This window comes from Callithrix jacchus, chromosome 16 (genome assembly GCF_049354715.1).
Source record: "Callithrix jacchus isolate 240 chromosome 16, calJac240_pri, whole genome shotgun sequence".
In the NCBI taxonomy this organism is placed as follows: domain Eukaryota; kingdom Metazoa; phylum Chordata; class Mammalia; order Primates; family Cebidae; genus Callithrix; species Callithrix jacchus.
In genome coordinates this window covers 77,474,454-77,496,481 of record NC_133517.1, presented here as the reverse complement: position 1 = coordinate 77,496,481, position 22,028 = coordinate 77,474,454, and the positions used below count along the sequence as shown (strand labels likewise).

Here is a 22,028-nt window from a genome sequence, read left to right as displayed (position 1 = left end):
GAAGGACTAAATCTTTTCATGAACATACCCACTTAAGAAAGAAAACATTTTGCTTTATTTTATCTCCAGTGTACCTCTCCCTGATTGCATTTTCTTCCTCCCTCTAAGAGGCATTTGGGTTATTTCTAGGTATGGCTTTATGCCTCTCAGTATATGCATCTTTAAGGAATATGTCATATTGTTTTAAAAGTTTTAAATCATCATAGAAGTGCATATTTATTCTTTTGCAAATGTGAGATTCATTCATGTTGGTAGTATAGATCTTGTTATTTTTGCTATCGTATAAAACATATGTATAATTATGCCACTGTACATTTTTCTTTTCTTTTTTTTTTCAAAATTATTATCCTGCTCCTTCTGTAAAGCCACTGTACATTTTTCATTGGGCATTTATGTGGTTTCCAAGTTTTTGCTGTTACTCTCAGGCCAGGCTGGTCTTGCACTCCTGACCTCACTTGGTCCACCCACCTTGGCCTCCCAGAGTTCTGGGATTGCAGGTAGGTTCAATGAAGACTCACAAATGTGTCTTCTTGGAATCTCTCATCCTGGCCTTGACCTTTGTACACGCCATTGTTTTCCTGGAATACTCTTTCCCCTCATTTTTTGACCAATTTCTACTCATTCTTCAGGTCTCCACTTACATGCAAACTCTTCGGGGAAGCTTTCTTTTTCCAAAGCTGTGTTCCTGGAGCACTGGGTACTCTTCCTTTGGGATCCCATTGCACTCTCGCCTTCCCTCTGTAACCTTAGCCATATTTCAGTTGCAGCTGACACTTCTCCTTCCTGCACTAGATTCCACATTCTTTGAGGCTGATGCATGCCCCAGTGTGCTTTAGAAGAGTTTGTAGATTGCATGATGAATTGAATTTTGTGAACTTTCTAATACATGATGAAGATGATGATGATGGTGATAATAATAACTAATACTGAGCACTTACTCTGTACCAAGTATCATGTTACTATTTTACATGTATTAACTCATATGGCAGGTACTTGCACGCATGAAGAATTCGGTAGTGAAGTCATTCTTAATCAGCATCATACTTCACTTGAGTAATGAGTGATTTTTTTTTCTCATTTGCCTCTCTGTGCATATTGTGTTTCAGTGTGTGATGAGCATAAGGAATTCAAGGATGTCAAACTCTTCTACCGCTTTAGAAAGGATGACGGCACCTTCCCATTGGATAACGAAGTGAAGGCCTTTATGAGAGGACAGAGGCTGTATGAAAAGTATGTTCTGCATGCAATCCCCACTGTGATCTTGACTTGTAGAGAGAAGCAGGACTGTGACAGTCTCATTATGTTGATTTCAGTGTGGCTCTTCCATGTGGGCTGCTTACATAACTGTTCTTTTTCGTATGAGAAAACTATCACCCATTTGCTTTCTCTTTGCCAAAAAATAAGTCAATTTCATAAGATTCTTAATAAAGAATTTACTTAAATCTTATTTTCTATATTTAAGTTGATTCTACAAAGCTCCAGAAGTAATTTGTTTACCATCAAATGATGCGGGTGCCCCTTTCCTCTCTTATTTTTATTTTTTATTTTTTTGGGGGACTGAGTCTTAACTCTGTTGCCCAGGCTGGAGTGCAGTGGCATGATCTCAGCTCACTGTAACCTCTGCCTTCCGGGTTCAAACAATTCTCGTACATCAGTCTCCTGAGTGGCTGAGACTACAGGCATTAGCCACCATGCCTGGCAAATTTTTGTATTTGTAGTAGAGACAGGGTTTCACCATGTTGGCCAGGCTGTTCTTGAACTCCTGACCTCAGGTGATCGACCCGCCTTAGCCTCCCAAAGTGCAGGGATTGCAGGTGTGAGCCACTGCACCTGGCCCCCTTTTTTCTTTTAAATACTGTTGTGGAACTTGGAGGTTCAGGCTTGTAAGTGACTGGAGAAGCAGCATCAAGAGCAGGGGAATTGGTCAGGCCAGGAGATGAGTAGTGAGGGAACTTCAGATAGCAGGACGTCTCTGAAGAGTAAGCTTTCAGGTAAGTATAGTGTAGCACAGGAGTTTTCAATTGGTGGGTCTTGAATCTTCTGAGTGGCCATCTCTGGGTTGATCTGCTACTTCAGTGGCCTTTTTTCCATTCTGCCTTCCTCATTTAGTTTTCGGGGGCAACTATTAGAAAAAGGGGTGCAGAGGCAATGGCACCTCCTTTGTAACCCTGTCTGCCTTACAAGACTTGAGGGAATTGAAAAATACATATTTATTGGCCAGGTGTGGTGGCTCATGCCTGTAATCCTAGCACTTTGGGAGGCTGAGGTGGGCGGATCACTTGAGATCAAGAGTTCGAGACCAGCCTGACCAACATGGTGAAACGCTGTATCTACTAAAAATACAAAAATTACCTAGGGGTCTGGGTGCGGTGACACACACCTGTAATCCTAGCACTTTGGGAGGCTGAGGCGGGAAGATCACAAGGTCAGGAGTTTGAGACCAGCCTGGCCAACACAGTGAAACCCTGTTTCTACTAAAAATACAAAAATAAGCTGGACGTGGTGGCGGGTGCCTGTAATCCCAGTTACTAGGGAGGCTGAGGCAGGAGAATTTCTTGAGCCTGGGAGGCAGAAGTTGCAGTGAGCCAGTCACGCCACTGCCCTCCAGCCTGGCGACAGAGCTAGACTCTGTCTCAAAAAAAAATATATTATCCAGGTTTTTGTGATGGTGCATGCCTGACTGTAATCTCAGCGACTCAGTTGGCTGAGGTATGAGAATCACTTGAACCCAGGAGGCAGAGGCTGCAGTGAGTTGAGATTACACTACTGCATTCCAGCCTGGGTTACAGTGAGACTCCATCTCAAAACAAAAACAAAAACAGGGCCAGGTGTGGTGGATCACGCCTATAATCCCAGCAATTTGGGAGGCTGAGGCGTGTGGATCACGAGGTCAAGCGAGACCATCCTGGTCAACAAGGTGAAACCCCATCTCTACTAAAAATACAAAAATTAGCTGGGCATGGTGGTGTGAGCCTGTAATCACAGCTACTCGGAAGGCTGAGGCAGGAGAATTGCTTCAACCCAGAAGGCGGAGGTTGCGGTGAGCCAAGATTGTGCCAGTGCACTCCAGTCTGGGTAACAACAGCGAAACTCTGTCTCAAAACAAACAAACAAACAACAAACATATTTGTCACATAAAAGAGCCTGCTCTACAATAGGTGGGGGTAAGGGTCTGGTCGGTTGTCTGAGTGGTCAGATTAAGTGGCATGATGGTTAAGAGTCAGACGGAGTTTGAAGTGTAGCTCGGTCTGCATAAGTGACATTACAGCAGTGATAGAACCTACCTCCTTGTGCTGCTGTGGGAATTAAAAGGATAACTGTGTCAAGCACTTAAGTATTTAGCTCAGTATATCTGGGGTGTAGTAAGTCCTCACAGATGATAGCCATCCCAGATATGAGCACAGTACTGATGGCCACCCTGCACTGTGTCCTTCCTGTGTTATGCTTTCTGTCCCAGTTCTTGTCTGTTTCCTGAGGTGATATGGTCACCATTTGATGTCCTAATTTGTACTCGTTCTTCTGTCACTTGCTTTCTGTATTGAAATGGAGAAACTCTCTTATCTTTCTGACTCCCATGAATTTGAATGGAAGGGATGCATCAGCACCTCCATTTGTATACTTGAGTATGTGCATTTGTGTTGTTGCTACTTTTAATTTCTTAGTTGCTTTTGTAAAATTCTAACAGGTGTTAGGTATTTCTGTTACCACAATGGTCCTTTCAAACGATGATGCTCTGTTGCCCAAAACATGTGTGTCATCTCCATGGAAGAAGGCCAGTGGATTCTGTAATGCTCTTTTTTTTAATTAAAAAAATTAACATTATTATTATTTTTTATAAAGACAGGATCTCACTCTGTCTCCCAGGCTGGAGTGCAGTGGCATCATCATAGCTCACTGTAACCTTCAATTTCTGGGCTCAAGTGATCCTCCCAAGTAGCTGGGAGTACAGACCTATGCTACCATGTCCAGCTATCTTTTTTAAAACTTTTTTTATACAGGTGGATCTCATTATGTTGTTCAGGCTGGTATCAAACTCCCGTGTGAAGTGATCCTCTTGCCTTGGCCTCTCAAAGCATTGGGACTACAGGTGTGAGCTGCCGCACCCGTAACACTCTCCTCTAGCTGCAGCTCATCTCTTGGGGTCTGCAAAACCACACTGTGGGGCAGGGATCAGCTCTAATTGAAAATGTCTGGACTGGGTGCGGTGGCTCTTGCCTGTAATCCAAGCACATTGGGAGGCTAAGGCGGGCGGATCACCTGAGGTCAGGAGTTCGAGATCAGCCTGGCCAATGAGGTGAAACCCCTTCTCTACTAAAAATACAAAAATTAGCTTGATGTGGTGGTCCACGCTGGTAGTCCCAGTTACTTGGGAGGCTGAGGCAGGAGAATCGCTTGAACCTGGGAGGTGGAGATTGCAGTGAGCCAAGATGGAGCCATTGGACTCCAGCCTGGTGGCAGAGCAAGACTCCATCTCAAAAATATAAAATGGCGGAGAACTGTTATTGCTTAATGGGATAGTTATGACTGCGAGATAACAAGAAAAGTTAACGTGGCTCACACCTTCTAGAAAGCAGACTCACTCCAGTCTCATATTCTGTTGCAGCTTCCCTTCCATCCTATGTGCCAGTCACCCTGCACTGTGTATCTCTGAGCATCTTCTCTCCCTTCAGGAGATGTATTAATGCATTAATTATTCAACAAATATATATCAAGCCCTTTCCACATGCTAGGCACAGCTAAAGACACTAGAAATGCCTATAGCAAAGCCCCTGCCTCCATGAGCTTGCACTTCAGTTGAGGCAGACATTAAAGGCACAGACACGTGAAGATGTGATATAGTAAAATACAGGTGTCATGGGTGCTAGAAAGAAAAATAGACTTACTGAGGGTGGGGGGTACTTTAAATAGGGGGATCAGGGAAGGTGTTTTTACAAAGGTGACATTTTAATAAAGGGAGGCTTGCAAATAACTGGTGGAAAAACATCCCAGGCAAAGGGAACGGTAAGGATAAAGGCTTTGAGATGAAAATGTGCTGGACATATTTAAGGACAGTAATGGGACCAGTGTGTCAGAGGGAAGAAGTAAAGAGGAGAGTAGTAGCAGATGAGATGGGGGCAGTTCATAATAGGGCCCTTAAGACCGGGATAAGAATTGATGATTTTAAGTGTAATGGGAGGCCATTGGAGAGGAGGGGATAGGAAATGGCAATTTGATACTTTCTGAACGTGCTGACCCCCTGCCTAGAGGACTCATGCTGTTCTCACTCCTTTCCCTAAGTCACTGACTCCTGTGATTTCACGTTAATTATGAGAGTGACTCAAGTAATGTGCAGTGGCTCATACCTGTAATCCCAGCACCTTGGGAGGCCAAGATGGGCAGATTAGCAGAGGTCAGGAGTTTGAGACCAGCCCGGTCAGCATGGAAAAACCCCATCTCTACTAAAAAAAATTAGCTGGGCTTGATGGTGGGCACCTGTAATCCCAGCCACTTGGGAGGCTGAGGCAGGAGAATCGCTTGAACTTTGGAGGCAGAGGTTGCAGTGAGCCAAGATCGCACCACTGCACTCCAGCCTGGGCAACAGAGCAAGACTCTGTCTCAAGATTTTAAAAAACCCACAAAAAACAAAACGATGTTTATTATTTGTAAGTTAAGCCTCTTAAATCACTTCCTTTAGATTATTTTACCTAAGCTTCTTTTTAAAATAGATGGAGCATTACTTTACCGGCCCATTTTCAGAGGGAGCCTCTGGGACCCAGTGCAGTTAAGTAATTTATATGTGCCATTGACACAGTTTTTGAGGGACAGGGGTGAGACATGAACCTGGGGTGGCAGGTGCTGGGGCCACCGCTGTCTCATCAGCTCTGAGGGGATGGGTGTATTGTCAGTATTTCTTTTTGCCTCTCTTCTTTCTTCTTTGCTCTGTGTTATAAATAGGACTTTGTGAAACTTTGTGGTTTCTGACTGAGGTTTTGCTGAACCATGTTGATTTTGGGGAACGCTGGCTTTCTTTTTTTTATTTTTATTTTGAAGAGTCTCACACCGTCACCCAAGCTGAAGTACAGTGGCACGATCTCAGCTCGCTGCTGCTTCTGCCTCTTGGGTTCAAGCAATTCTTGTGCCTCAGTCTCCTAGGTAGACAGGACTACAGGCTTGTACCACCACACCTGGCTAATTTGTTGTATTTTTAGTAGAGATAGGGTTTCAACCTGCTGGCCAGGCTGGTGTCAAACTCCTGACCTCAAGCAATCAGTCCACCTTGGCCTTGCAAAGTGCTAGGATTACAGGCGTGAGCCACCCTGCCCGGCCTGGGTAGCCTGGCTTTCTAACTCATAGTGGTGTTTCTCAATCTGCTCATTGGTGGGATAAACCCAGGTCTCAAAACTACAATTTCAGTAACTACTAGCTCTTAGTATGTATATCACTCTAGTATCTTACTTGAGCTGGATGGAACAAATGCTGATGAAGAAGCCAGAAGCTGGCCCTTTCAAGTTGTCCCAGTGTGAGTGAGGAAAGCTTTAGGGGAACTGGAGGCGTGGATCGTCCTGCACGGTGAGTGACAATGGCTGAGTCACACAGCCCAGGTTTTCCATCCCAGCTTCGCAACTTGCTTGCTTTGTGACCTTTAGCACGCTGCTTAAGTCTCTCTGATCTGCAGTCTACTGTGGAGATAAGGCTGGGTCGTACTGCTGGAAAAGGCTATTGGGAGGATTGACTGAGCTCCATCTGTATAGTGCTAAGTGCACTACTTGATATGGACTGAAAGCCCAGGAAATGTCAGCTGCTCTTATTAGAGTAGTAAAAATAATATAAATACATGACACCTATTCTTCTTGTTTTCTCATATTATTTTGTGATGCAGCCTAGCATAGCAGGTAAGAGCCCAGGAGTCCACCTACCTGGTTGTGAATCTTGGCTCCATGCCTTGAGGCAAGTGGCTTCATCTCTCTATGTCTCCATTTGTCTATATTGTAAATGGAGGTACTGACTGTGCTGACCTCATAGACTTCTTGTGGGGGTAAAATGGACTAGTGGGCAGGGCCCACGTCAGAGTGAGTGTACGCTATTGCTCACCTCCTGCTGCCAACTTTGGGAGAGTATGAGAAAGAGGGCGTGTGCTTATGGATTGACGCCCTGATATTGTCATTTTGAGGAATTCACCTAAGTGCATTCAGGGCACTTTCATCAACAAGCTTTAAGCTCTGTGGAGCCTTCATCATGGCCAGCCAATGGAATGAGGGTGTAAAGAATAAGGCATAGCATTTTGTCCCTTCAGGAGGGGCTTACAGTTTTCCACTTAATTTTGCATGGGCACAAGTACCGAAGACACTCAATACGTGAACATAAGTCACATTTTTGCAAACAGCACAAGTTTTATTTCTCAGAGGAAACCTTTGTAAGCAGGATAGTACCCATAACTTAAAAGAACAATGTTTTTCATGGAACAACTTCAACATGGTCCATGAAAGTTAAAAAAAAAAAGAAAAGAAAAGAAAAAAAAGAACAATGTTGAATGTGTCTACGCTGTCTTAAGGTGGTAGAAGGTATTTTGAGTGCATGTTCCCCACTGCAAAACTTGATTGCAAAACAGATTTCTTTAAGAAAAAATGCTGGCCAGACGTGATGGCTGTATACTTAACACTTTGGGAGGCCACGACGGATGAACGACTTCAGGTCAGGAGTTCAAGACCAGCCTGGCCATCATGGTGAAACCCTACCTCTACTAAAATACAAACTTAGCTGAGTGTGGTGGCACACCTGTAATCCCATATGCTTAGGAGGCTGAGACAGGCGAATCACTTGAACCCAGGAGGCGGAGGTTGCAGTGAGCCGAGATCATGCCACTACACTCCAGCCTGGGCAACAGAGCAAGACTCCATCTCAAAACAACAAACAAACAAAAAAGTTGAATTCAGGATTATCAAGTGCTCTATATACTAACAAATAGAATCAGCTATAAAAGAGAGTATACACTTGAGGTATAATTTGGTCTTTTCTTACTAAACCTAGTAGTTGAAATGTACATTTTAAACTAACCTTGATTTTATCTTCAGACTTAGAAGAGACTTCTGAAATTTAATTAAACCTCAGTCTTGATATGGAACTAAATCGCCTCTGAATCTGGTTCATAGAAACATTAGTCTAGTTTTTTATCCAAAGGGCCTTGATTTTCTCAGTATCAGGAGTTTCTCTCTCCAGCTACTATTTGTCGCTTTATGCTGCTTAGGAGTTTAGGCCTGATTGAAGAATTGGCTTAACATGTCTGTATGCCGTTAGATATCTATTGAATTCCCACTGCTTCCTTCAATCTCTCTTCCACAGGACCAAAGAGAAATAAAAGAGAGAAAGTATATGCAAAGAGTATGCTTTATCTTATCAGAAGTTTCTCTACCCTGTGCCTTAGGATCTTTCTCCTGTTCTCTCCCAGTGCCTGGGACAATAAATATTTGTTGAACGAACAAAGGGCTCTACATGTTGTGATTGCTACCAGCGACTGAGTCTGTACCATGAAAGGGCTCCACAGAGCTTGCTTTTAACGACAAGCAACAATAGTCAGAGATTCACCTTGTCTGGCCTCTTTAGAGCCCACAAAACATCATATACATTAATTTGTTTGATCCTCTATACAACTCTGATTTATACCCAGCAGCCATAATTAATTCCATTATAAAAATGGAGGACATGAGCTATACAGAGAGGTTTAATGACTGAGATAGACCCTAGGTGTGGAACTGGAGTGGAAAAAAAAAATCTTCAAGCTTTTGTCTCCGTCTTGTTCTATTTCCAGTGTAGAGGTGTTTTGTGTGTGAGCAGCCTGGCCAACATGGTGAAACTAATAATTTTAAAATAAGGCCAGGTATAGTGGGTCATGCCTGTTATCCCAGCATTTTGGGAGGTCAAGGAGGGCAGATCACTTGAGGTCAGTAGTTTGAGAGCAGCCTGGCAAACATGGTGAAACCCCCATCTCTACTAAAAATATAAAAATTAGCTGGGCATGGTGGTAGGCGCCTGTAGTCCCAGCTACTTGGGAGGCTGAGGTGGGAGATTTGCTTGAACCTGGGAGGCGAAGGTTGCAGTGCACCGAGATCACACCACTGTACTCCAGCCTGGGTGACAGAGTGAGACTCTGTCTAAAAAATAATAATAAATAAATCAAATAAAACAAAAATAATTTTTTAAAGAGAAGTGTTTTTCAAACTGAGATCTTGAGTTTTACAAATTGCAGACTGTAATAAAAGTATTTTCTGGCCAGGTGCAGTGGCTCATGCCTATAATCCCAGCACTTTGGGAGGCCAAAGTGGGTGGATCACAAGGTCAGGAGTTCAGGACCAGCCTGACCAATATGGTGAAACCCCGTTTCTACTAAAAATACAAAAATTAGCTGGGCATGGTGGCATGCGCCTGCAATCCCAGCTACTCGGGAGGCTGAGGCAGGAGAATCGCTTGAACCTGGGAGGTAGAGGTAGCAGTGAGCTGAGATCATGTCACTGCACTCTAGCCTGGGTGACAGAGGGAGACTGCAGCAAAAAAAAAAAAAAATCTAATATATGAATATACATGTACTTTCACAGTTTACTTGTGTGGCCAATTATTTAGTGGTTTGGTACAATTTTAGAATAAATGTTTCCAGCCTTCTTGGTTTATTTGAAGAATGTCCTGAGATTGCTGTGTGAGTGGGTCAAAAGTTACCTTTTGTAACTGTTTATTTGGGTGACCAGGTATGTGTATACTATGTAATTAACGTCAAGGACTATTAGGAGTGTGAGATTTTTACCTTACTTGCAAGCTCACAAGTTTGCTGCCGCCATATTATGGATACTGGCAGGAGATAGAAGATCTTGGACCAAGACAGCTCATTACTCCAATAGCAACAGCTGGAGTATCATTGATTTTAATGAATCAGTTCCCAAGCCAGAGTTCTCACAGAACAGCACAGTGAGGGGCAAGTGATACCTGCACATGTAGTGGGCTGTGTGACACCAGGGAAACCTTAGCTTGAGGAACCTGAATATTTCATAATGGTCTTCAAGCAAACTTGCCCTCTATTCCAGATAAGAAAGATGTTATCTTCGTTACACTGGCAGAAAACAAATCTGCCCTTTTGCTCGAGAAAGAAATACTACTTTATCTTTTAAGTCTGTTCACTGTACAAACATTCTTGAAAAGCTAGTCTGGAATAATGAGAAAACCTGAGAGGGACCCACAAAGAATCATCTCCCAACAACTTGAACAAAATGTACAAGTTAGTTGGATTCTGTAGTTGATCACTGGGGTTGCCATAATTATCCTCACCAATCCTCTTATTTAGATATTTTTGGTATTAATCAAGACTACCTTATAGGTTTCTCAGTTTAACTTTTATAAGTAAATGTCATAAACGTGAAATTTGAAAGTGGATTCTGTGAAATAGTTCAGAAAAGAACTTAGTTTTAAAAGTTTTAAGCCTATGCTATTTTTAAAGGGCCATCATCTCTTCTCATAGGTTATTCAATAACTTCAGAACAAAGTTTAAGTGGTTTTGTTGTTCATGTGCAGCTTAGAGCCATGGGAAATTTTTCACCTAGAAATACATCGTTGTTGGATACTTCTAAAATCTTTATCTTTCTTAAAGTTTTTTTTAAATTTAAATTTAAATGAAATTTAAATAAAAATTGAGACAGAATCTGGCTCTGCCTCCTAGGTTCAAGTGATTGTCGTGCCTCAGCCACCAGAGTAGCTGGGATTACAGGCATGCATTACCACACCTGGCTAACTTTTTTATTTTTAGTAGAGACAGGGTTTTGCCATGTTGGCCAGGCTGGTCTCAAAGCCCTGGCCTCAAGTGATCTGCTTGCCTTGGCCTCCCAAAGTGTTGGGATTACGTGTTGGGATTACAGGTGTGAGCCACCACACCCAGCATTTTTTTTTCTTTCTTTCCACTGGGTTCCTTCTTGCTTGCACTCTCTCTCTCTCTCTCTCTCTCTCTCTCTCTCTCTCTCTTTCTCTCTCTCTCTCTCTCTCTCACACACACACACATTTCCTTATAGAGAGCCATGCAAAGCTGTCTAGACTGACAGGTTATTCAGATGCTTTGTAATTTGCCCAGCACGGGTCTTGGGGACTGAAGAGACTACGTAAAGCAAACTCAGTGTTTTATAATTCTAAATCTCAACAAAAGTTTTATACTGTAGTTATTTTCAAATCGTTCTTCTATGTAAACATTGCCTTATAAGTATCATTTAAAGTACGTCAAAGAGTGTGCTTGCATGTTGGAAATAACCAGCCCTGGGTCACCTAACTTTGTTGGCTCACTCATCTTTTACAGTGGCAAGCTTGGTCTGCCAGGGAAGGGCCATCTCAGGAGGCAGCCTCATGGCTGGTTTCATCCAGCCAGCTGAGCTCAGTAGCGTTCCCTGGGAACAGAACAACTAGTCGGTGTCTACACATTTGGTTATACCCAGGGACTGGTGGTAAAATGTGTACGTGAGCATAGAACTATTGGAAAACAAGTGGTGGGAGGCAACCTCTTCACAACTATTTATTTATTTTTATTTATTTATTTTTTAGCCAGAGTCTCATTGTCACCCAGGCTGGAGTGCAGTGGTGTGATCTCAGCTCACTGCAACCTCTACCTCCCGGGTTCAAGTGATCCTCCTGCCTCAGCCTCCCGAGTAGCTGGGAATATAAGTGTGTGCTGTCATGCCTGGCTCATTTTTGTATTTTTAGTAGAGACATGGTTTTGCTGTGTTGGCCAGTTTGATCTTGAAATCCTGACCTCAAGTGATCTGTCCGACTCTGCCTTCCGAGGAATTAATGTCCTTGAAGAATTACAGGTGTAAGCCACACACCCAGCCAGTATGGCTATTATTTTAAACAAACAAAAAACAAACATGTGTTGGTGAGCAACTGGAGAAATTAATCCTTGTGCATTGCTGGTGGGAATGTAAGATGGGGCAGCGGTTGTGACAAATGGCACAGCAGTTCCTCAAAAAAGTTAGCATGTAATTATCATATGATCCAGCAATCCTACTTTTGGGTACATACCAGTAAATTGGCACACCCATATTTCTAAGCAGAATTATTCAGAGTAGCCAAAAAGTGGAAGTAACCCAAGCGTTCACTAATGAATGAATAAACAAAATGTGATATCCACACATAATGGAATATTCAGCCTTAAAAAGGAAAGATATGGCCATATTACACCTGTAATCCCAGCACGTTGGGAAATATTGTGCCTATAATCCCAGCACTTTGGGAGGCCGAGGTGGGTGGATAACCTGAGGTCAGGAGTTTGAGACCAGCCTGGTCAACTTGGCAAAACCCCATCTCTACTAAAAATACAAAAATTAGCCAGGTGTGCTGGTGGGCACCTGTAATCTCAGCTACTTGGTAGGCAGAGGCAGGAGAATTGCTTGAACTCTGTAGGCAGAGATTGCAGTGAGCCGAGATCCCACCATTGCACTCCAACCTGGATGACAAATAAAACTCTCTCTCAAATTAAAAAACAACAACAACAACATATTTACATATTTCTGACATGTGCTTCACAACAGGCATGGACCTTGAAGACATTATGCTAGGTGGAATGAGCCCATCACAAAAGGGATAAATATTATATGATCTCACGTATGTGAGGAACCTAGAACAGTTAATTCATAAAGATGGAAAGTAGAATAGTGGTTGCTAGGAGCTGGGGAAAGGGGGGAATAGGAAGTCATTGTTTAATGCGTATATGGAGGTTCAGTTTAGGAAGATGAAAAAGTGATGGAGCGGGATGGTGCTGATGGCTGACCATTGCTATGAATGTACTTAGTGCTACTGAACTTAAAAATGGTTAAAATGGTAACTTTTATGTTGTGTATATTTTACCACAATAAAAAATAAACAAATATTTTAAAATATTTGTTATTTTAAACAAGGTGCAGTGGCATGATCCTCACACAAAGAGGCAGGGAGTGGGGAACAGACAGGCTTATCTTATCAATGTACTGGCAAGCAAGAGAAAGCCAAAATGATCTCTAAACAGTTGGGGCCAGATGTTTTTGATCAGAGAAACTGAAGACATAGCAGAGTCAGCCTGGAGGTGTTGATAACAATGAAGGCAGCAAACCCCACGTGAGCAGCCCTTACTGATGCTTACTGTATGCCAAGGACTTTTCAAGTATCTTATGGAAACTTCGTTCTAAACCAACAAGATAAATATGGTATTCTCCCTTTGGAAAATAGGGAAATTGAGTCTAGAGAAGTTAGCCAACTTGCCTAAATTCAAGCAGCTGGAAAGTGTCAGAAAGCAGCTTCAAATCCTGGTTCCAGCTCTGAGACCCATGATCTTGACTCTTTTTCCTTCAGTCTCAGGCAACAACAGTAATGAACCCCCAAACAAAGGTAAATGATATGCAGATTAATCAAGTTTTTTTATGAGACAGAGTTTTGCTCTTGTTGCTCAGGCTGGAGTACAGTGGCATGATCTCAGCTCATCGCAACCTCTGCGTCATGGGTTCAAGTGATTCTCCTGCCTCAGCCTCCTGAGTAGCTGGGATTACAGGCATGCACCACCACACTCAGCTAATTTTTGTATTTTTAGTAGAGATGGAGTTTCTCTATGTTGGTCAGGCTGGTCTTGAACTCCTGACCTCAGGGGATCCGCCCACCTCAGCCTCCCAAAATGCTTGGATTACAGGTGTGAGCTACGGCGCCTGGCCAGCTCAATCGATTTTTAAATGGGTGGGGAAAAAAGTGTCTTTCACTTGGCTCATGCCAACTTCTTTGGTCTATTTTTAGAAATCACATTGTCCTTACTGTTTTTTATAATGCCACTCTCCCCCTCTATAATATATATGGCAATGATGTTAGAGTGTTGTTAGCATGCAAGACAGGCAGCTGGCGAGCCATGCTTGTCAGAAGCCATCAGCCCTAGATTGTCATCTGCAGATTTCTAGCTCTGGTTGATTTTGTAGAAGTGACTTGATTATTTCTTTATTTAATTTTTGGTTTGGAGTCTTACTCTGTCACCTAGGTTGGGGTGCAGTGGCATGATCTTGTCTCACTGCAATCTCTGCCTCCTGGTGAGTTCAAGCAGTTCTCCAGCCTCAGCCTCCCGAGTAGCTGAGACTACAGGCGTGCACCACCATGCCTGGCTAATTTTTGTATTTTTAGTAGAGATGGGGTTTCACCATGTTGGCTAGGCTGGTCATGAACTCCTGACCTCAGGTGATCCACCTGCCTTGGCCTTCCAAAGTGCTGGAATTACAGGTGTGAGCTACTGTGCCCGGTCATGACTTGATTTAAAGGTAAATAACTTTGCTATTCTAATGGTGGACTGGACTCACTGATGGTGGAGATTGACTGTGCTGGCTACTTCTGCCAAGTTTTCCTAATCTTATGTAATGTCAGGGCTATGAACCAGGTTTCTGTAACATTGATTTTGCCAATCCATCTCTGTAGTAATTTTTCAGCTTGTTAGAATGGAGAAATCATTTAAGTGTTCTGGAGTTGAAGAAGTATGTGTCACAGTTCTTATTCTGCCCCTTATTAGCAAGACGTTCAGCTTTTCTGAATCTGTTTTTTCATCTGAAAATGGAAGAAAATGCATACTTCACAGGCATGTTGTGAGGATACGATAAAGTCCAGCGGAGTCTCATCTAGTGCAGGACATGCTAGGTTTCTAATATACAAGGAAAAATGTAATGCATATAGTCTAAAGAATCCTTGTGCTACTCAAACTGCATAAAAAACACACATCTTCCTACCCTCAAATTGTATTCGGCATGGTGAGATACTCAGCTTGTCTGAGGAACATTTCTGTTTGTCCTTCCAGAAACTTTCTCTATCCCTTTCCAACTTGCTGACTTATATGGACGATTTCACCAGAGTTCATTGCCCTTTGGCTTCCGGTTCCGCTCAGTCAGTGGGAGGCATTAGTAGGAAGTAGGTGGGAGGAAAAAGATTAAGGTCAGGTATTTATTCCCCTGCTTCCTCTCTGCTATTGAAGGCCACTGTATTAATCCATTCTCACACTGCTATAGCGAACTGCCAGAGACTGGGTAATTTATAAAGAAAAGAGGTTTAATTGACTCACAGTTCTGCATGACTGGGGAGGCCTCAGAAAACTTACACTCATGGCGGAAGGAGAAGCATGCACATCTTACATGGCGTCAGGTGACAGAGAGAGTGTGTGAGGCAAGAACTGTCAAACCCTTATATAACCATCTCATGAGAACTCACAAGAACTCACTCACTGTCAGGAGAATAGCATGGGGGCAACTGCCCCCCATGATCCAATCACCTCTGACTCAGGCCCTCCCTCGACACATGGGGATTATGGAGATTACAGTTCAAGATGAGTTTGGGTGGGGACACACAGCCAAATCACATCAGCCACGGTTCTGTCATGCAGCCCTCTCCTTACATCTGTCCCCTTTCAGCTCTGGAAACTGGTCTGTCTCTATAACCCTGAGACCTAGCATTGTTAATGACCATCCTGCTCTGTCAGCCCAGGAGCTTCACTGTCCTTTATAATTTCCCTTAACCCTACCCATAGCTTCGATAGTTCCTTTATTATAAAATGTCTTTTTAATTAATCCATTTGCATGTCCTTGTTATTTCTGGCTGGGAGCCTGTGAGATTTACCCGGGAAGTGAGATGGGTTCATCTCCCATTTCCTTGAGTGGACAGGCAGGCGGAATTATCCACACTCTATAAATGGAAAAGCCACTTGCTCTGTTTTGTTTTGTTTTGTTTTCTTCTGATTGTGTACTATGCATGATGTGATGGTTGAAGTTGGCACATGATACACTTAGTGGCTACTGTTGTACAAGCATGGAATACGGCGGAATTATGATGAATTATTTTGACATCCTTCCTCTCTGCTTCTGTATTACCTTGAGTTCCAGCACAGCAGCCATCTCAACAGGGTGATTGAGTCTTGATGTTTCAGTCTCTCCAACCTAACTATAAGCTCTCTGAGGTCATGTACCTTGAGGCCTCACACAACTTTGGTATACACACATAGCATATGCCCCATAAACATTTGTTGAAGAGATGAATAGATGAATGAATGGATGGCAATTCTTAATTAGAAAAGAAGTCAATAGGCAGTCCCTTTCTCCTTTTCCTAACCTAAAGAGTGTTCAAATTTGAGTAAAACTAGTAGTAGATATTGATTATTCTAAGGTCACTCTATTTGTGTTGATTGGCTGTGGGTTCTGATCTTAAAAATTCAGAAGATAATAATAATCATAGCCATTATTTACTGAGGATTTCTATGTTCTAGGCACCTTCCTAAGTATTTTTACATATTAGTTCATTTAATCCTTCCTACACTTCTAAGAAGGAAACATTTTCATCACCAGCTTAAAAAAAGGAAGGTGAATTTGAGATGGGCTACAGAGATGCTTTCAGTAATGCTCCATTTGCTAAAGAGTGATTCTGCCCAAAAGTTGCTCATAGCAGGCTTTTCACTTTCCCACACTTATGCATTAAAAATTCCTTGCAGTGAACCTGTATCCATTTGCTAAAGAGTGATTCTGCCCAGAAGTTGCTCATGGCAGGCTCTTCACTTTCCCACACTTATGCATTAAAAATTCCTTGCAGTGAACCTGTAGAAACTGAATGCCATCTTCAGCATGTTTTGAATACAAGACCCCTAGCTGCCACAGAGGGTCAGTTGGTTCCATCTGGAAGAGAGACAAAAACTCAGAGTCTAGAGGGAAATCCCTCTTGTTTAAGTGCGGACATTCTAGGGAGAATGGATGAAGGCAGGTGGGACAGGATTAGGCTGTGCTAAACATTCTAAGACACAGACAGAGCAGCAATGGGCTTAGGGCCTTCTGAGAGAAGAGGCACATATTGAAGTAAAAGGGGGTATTTGAAGAGTGATACTGGTGGAAGGCAGGGCTGGGAGTTTTTAAAGAAGGAGGATATTCTTCCATCATTAAAGGCTTTGTCCATGCAAACCAAGTCTCCCTTGGTGGTCACTTGGTTGTTAAGTACAGAGGTGATTCCAAGAGGTGTAGTTGCTGTGTGTTTTTCTTGCTTTGTTTGCTAAATGAAAACATCCCCGCTTAATGGCAATCCTTTCACGGAGAGCTTTGGAGGGAAAACAAAGGCACTGTTTCACCAAAAGGAAAAAGCACCAAATTGACAGAAAGCATTTAATAATTTCAGGCCCCCTCACAGAAGAGTGTTTCAGACCAGAAAGAAAAGAAAATCCAAATAACATTTTTAACTTTACTAAACTTAAATTTGTAATTAAATGTTAAGGATAAAGTTAAATTTATTGATATGTAATATCCAGAGAGCAAAGTCAACATATCGTAAGTGTACAGCTCAATGCTCAGTGTATTTTCATAAACCGAACATACCTGTGGAACTACCTCCCAAATAATTTTTTTTTAAAATGTTCTCTGAGACTGGGTGCAGTGGCTCACGCCTGTAATCCCAGCACTTTGAGAGGCCGAGTCAGGTGGATCACTTGAGGTCAGGAGTTCGAGACCAGCCTCTCTACTAAAAATACATCTCTACTAAAAATACAAAATTAGCCAGGTGTGGTGGCTGTAATCCCAGCATGCCTGTAATCCCAGCTACTTGGAAGGCTGAGGCAGGAGAATCACTTGAACCCAGGAGGTGGAGGTTGCAGTGAGCCGAGATCGTGCCATTGCACTTCAGCCTGGGCATCAAGAGTGAAACTCCATCTCAAAAAAATAAATAAAATTTTAAAAAACGTTCTCTGTATTCTACCAAGATTTAGTATCCTAAACAAAATTAACTTTTGCATCGGTGTTAGTATCTTCTAGAATATAAGACATTCTTTTAAGTAATTTTCCTTGACTTTTCTGTTTCACCTGCCACCTGATGCAGCCCTTCTTTCAACCTCTCCAGATGCCTGGAATTGGTTATTCTGGCCAGTTCAGACGGTCATCCAGCCTCTGCAAGGGTCAGCTCTCAGGGGCGTGTGTATATGAACCTTGTATATCACTTGTTCATGCTACTTTATGCTAGGCACTATGTTAGATGCTTTAAACAGATTAGCTCTGATTTTCACAATGATACTATTATTGTGAAATTATTGTATTATTGTCCTCATCACGTACAAGAAGCAGCTCAGGATCTTAGCACCCAATTGCAGCTTGGAAGTCACGGTTCAGAGATTCAGTCCCACTACCTCTCCGGAGCCACGGGTGCTCATAGGCAAGAAAGGAGAACAAGGTAATCGACCAGATCACCCCAACTCCTTTTGTGTGGCTCTGGAGTACTGTTTTGTACTCATTATATTTCCTTCCTGAGCTAGGACAGATGTATTCAGAAAGAACAGTGAAGTCTGTCCTTTAGATCATATCCTTCTTTTGCAGACCAGTCCTTTCTTCTAGTCCACGCTGAGTTGGCTGAGAGTCACCAAGCCTCTGCCTGCACACCAGTGGCTCCTGCTTGCCGAGTGTTTCTTTCTCCCACCTACCCTAGGCTGAAGTTAGTCACTGGTGCTTTGGCTCTGATGACCCCCTTCTGATTTCTAGTCTGTGGTGAAATCATTTTGTATAAAAGCAGTTCCCAGCTTTCAAGAAGTTCATTTACTTTGCTTCCTCCTGATCGTTCCAAAGTGGAAACTTTACCTTATCTTTATATTCCCAGTGATCAATACAGGGCAGTGGATCCAGTAAGTGCCTGAGACATTTGCTGAACTGAAAGCAACATTGCCGTAATATAAGCGAAAAGGTGATGGATAATCATGGAACAAAAGGATTATTATGCTGTCATCTTTATCCTGATTGATACTCCTGAGCTCAGAATTCTTCTGTGGCTATCACGTGTAGGCAATGAAGCCTTTCTGACCTGATCTTTGCCTTCTGCCCATGCTTAGCTGCCTGTGCTTTGCTCTCCTGCCCTCTTCCATCCTCTTCTGCCCTTACCATCCTCTCCTGCTCTCCCCCATCCTCTCCCTGCCCAGAACCACATGATTTGTCCTGACCTCTCATGTGCACCATGCATTTGTACTTGCTGTTTGATCCTGTGTCCTCTTACCATCTTGCAGGACCAACTTCATTTCTTCTTAACTTGGAACTTGAAAGCACCCGCTGATAGACTTAGATATTTCATTCCTTTGCTTCCCCTTTATCTTGTATATACCTGCACCTCTGTTATAACATTTATCTGTCTTGCACAAAGGTTTTTAACATTTGCTTCTCCATCTGATAGTAGGCAACTTAAGAGTAAGGGCCACATCTTTTCCTTTCTGCATATCCTGGGAGACAGATGATGCTCAATATATATTTATTAAATGATTGAGGCATCATGGTGGGTATCTGTAATCCCAGCTACTTGGGAGGCTGAGACAGGAGAATCTCCTGAACCCAGGAGGCAGAGGCTGCAGTGAGCCAAGATTATGCCACTGAACTCCAGCCTGGGAAGCAGAGCAAGACTCCATCTCAAAAAATAAATAAATATAAACTAAAATTAAAATTTAAAAAAATTTATTAAATGAATGAACAAATGAAAGTACTGAATACTGATTTTTTTTTTTTTTTTCTGAGATGGAGTCTTGCTCTGTCACCCAGGCTGGGGTGCAGTGGCACAATCTTGGCTTACTGTAACCTCCACCTCCTGGGTTCAGGTGATTCTCCTGCCTCAGCCTCCCAAGTAACTGGGATTACAGGCACGCACCACCACACTCAGCTAATTTTTGTATTCTTATTAGAAATGGGGTTTCACCATGTTGGCCAGGCTGGTCTCGAACTCTTGACCTCCTGATCCACCTGCCTTGGCCTCTCAAAGTGCTGGGATTATAGTTGTGCACCACTGGGCCCGGCTAAATACTGATTACAAAATAGATAGACCCATAGCCAGACTAATAAAGAAGAAAAGAGAGAAGAAGCAAATAGACACAATAAAAAATGATAAAGGGGATATCACCACTGATCCCACAGAAATACAAACTACCATCAGAGAATCCTATGAATACCTCTCTGCAAATAAACTAGAAAATCTAGAGGAAATGGATAAATTTTTAGAGACACCCTCCCAAGAGTAAACCAGGAAGAAGTTGAATCCCTGAATAGACCAATAACCAATTGAGGCAGTAATTAATAGCCTGCCACCAAGAAAAAAACACCCGATGGATTCACCAGAGGTACAAAGAGGAGCTGGGACCATTCTTTCTGAAACTATTCTAAACAATACAACTACTCCCTAACTCATTTTATGAGGCCAGCATCATCCTGATACCAAAACCTAGCAGATATGCAACAAAAAAGAAAATTTTAGGCCAATATCCATGATGTATGTCAGTGCAAAAATCAATAGAATACTGGCAAACCGAATCCAGCAGCACATCAAAAAGCTTATCCACCACGATGAAGTCAGCTTCATCCCTGGGATGCAAGGCTGGCTCAACATGTGCAGATCACTAAACATAATCCATCACATAAACAGAACCAATGACAAAAGCCACATGATTATCTCAATAGATGCAGGAAAAGCCTTTGATAAAATTCAACACCCTCTTGTGCTAAAAACTCTCAATAAACTAGGTATTGATTGTACATATCCCAACTTCAGTATTTTGCATATGGCTATCTAACTGTCCCTGCACCATTTGTTGGAAAGACAACCCTTTCCCCATTGTATGGTCTTGAGACCCTTGTTGAAATCAGTTGACCATAGGTATATCAAAGAAGTGATTTAAAACTTGTGTTAAGATAGAGAATAATACAAAACACCTTGGTTGAATAATAAAATCAGAGACTGGGTCTCTTGTCTTTTTTACAATGTTTTCCACAAATAGGAGGGACAGAGTAGGCCTGCTATTACCTAACGTGTTAATATGTAGAAAGGCAGTGCCTACTCATCATTGTGTTAGGTATTTCATTATTGTTTCTTTTTTTTAATTTTAATTTTTTTTTTTTTTGAAATGAAGTCTTGCTCTGTCTCCCAGGCTGGAGTACAATGGTGTGATCTCAGATCACTGCAGCTTCCACCTCCCAGGTTCAAGCAATTCTCCTGCCTCAGCCTCCTGAGTAGCTGAGATTACAGGTTTGTGTCACCATGTCTGGCTAATTTTTCTTTTGAGATGGAGTCTCACTCTGTTGCCCAGACTGGAGTACATTGGTGTGATCTCGGCTCACCGCAAACTCCACCTCCCGGGTTCAAGTGATTCTCCTGCCTCAGCCTCCTGAGTAGCTGAGATTATAGGCATGTACCACTATACCCAGCTAATTGTTTTTGTATTTTTAGTAGGTACAGGGTTTTGCCATGTTTGCCAGGCTGGTCTTCAACTCCTGGCCTCAAGAGATCTGCCTGCCTCAACCTCCCAAGGTGCTGGGGTTACAGGCAGGTGTGAGCAACCATACCTGGCCATGTTTCTTATATCTTCCTTCCTTTCTTTTTTTTAAAAAGAGGCAGGGTTTCATGGTGTTAGCCAGGGTGGTCTCAATCTCCTGACCTTGTGATCCACCTGCCTCAGCCTCCCAAAGTGCTGGGATTACAGGCGTGAGCTGCCATACCCGGCCCTTATATCTTTTAAATATATTTGGCTGGGTGAAGTGGCTCCCACTTATAACTCCAGAACTTTGGGAGGCTGAGATGAGAAGATTGCTTGAGCCTGGGAGGTCAAGGCTGCAGGGAGGTGTGGTCGCACCATGGCACTTCAGCTTGGGTGACAGGGTTAGACACTGTCTAAATATGAATATATATATATATATATATATATATATGAATATATATATATATATATATATATATATATATATTCATCAGTTTCCCCAGATTGTCCTCAGTTTTTCTTCACTTCATCTTACCTCTTCTAAATATCTTTCTTTACTCTTCCTTTTTTTTCCCTCTGTTTTGGTAGCAAATTCTTCCATTTTCTAATAATTATGAAAACATTTAAAATAAATATTAACAATTCCTGTCAAATAAGCCTTTATAATAGGTTGTGGAGCCCAGCTTCCCTTGATATTTGTTTGGAAAGGCTCACAGAGGTTTGAGTTGTTTTGAATTGCGGGTACCAACCCTTGGTTTCTCTCCTTCTTATATAATTTTGTGGTGATAAAACCATTAGT

The 22,028-nt window shown here is 42.5% G+C and overlaps 1 protein-coding gene across 1 annotated transcript in view; it reads left to right on the top strand.

The window, feature by feature from the left end:
- Positions 1-22,028, top strand: part of DEPTOR (DEP domain containing MTOR interacting protein) — a 179,528-nt gene that overhangs the window by 46,215 nt on the left and 111,285 nt on the right. The window contains exon 3 of the mRNA XM_002759264.7: positions 1,107-1,230. Coding sequence (XP_002759310.1) covers positions 1,107-1,230 — 124 coding nt within the window. The remainder of the gene's footprint in view (positions 1-1,106; positions 1,231-22,028) is intronic.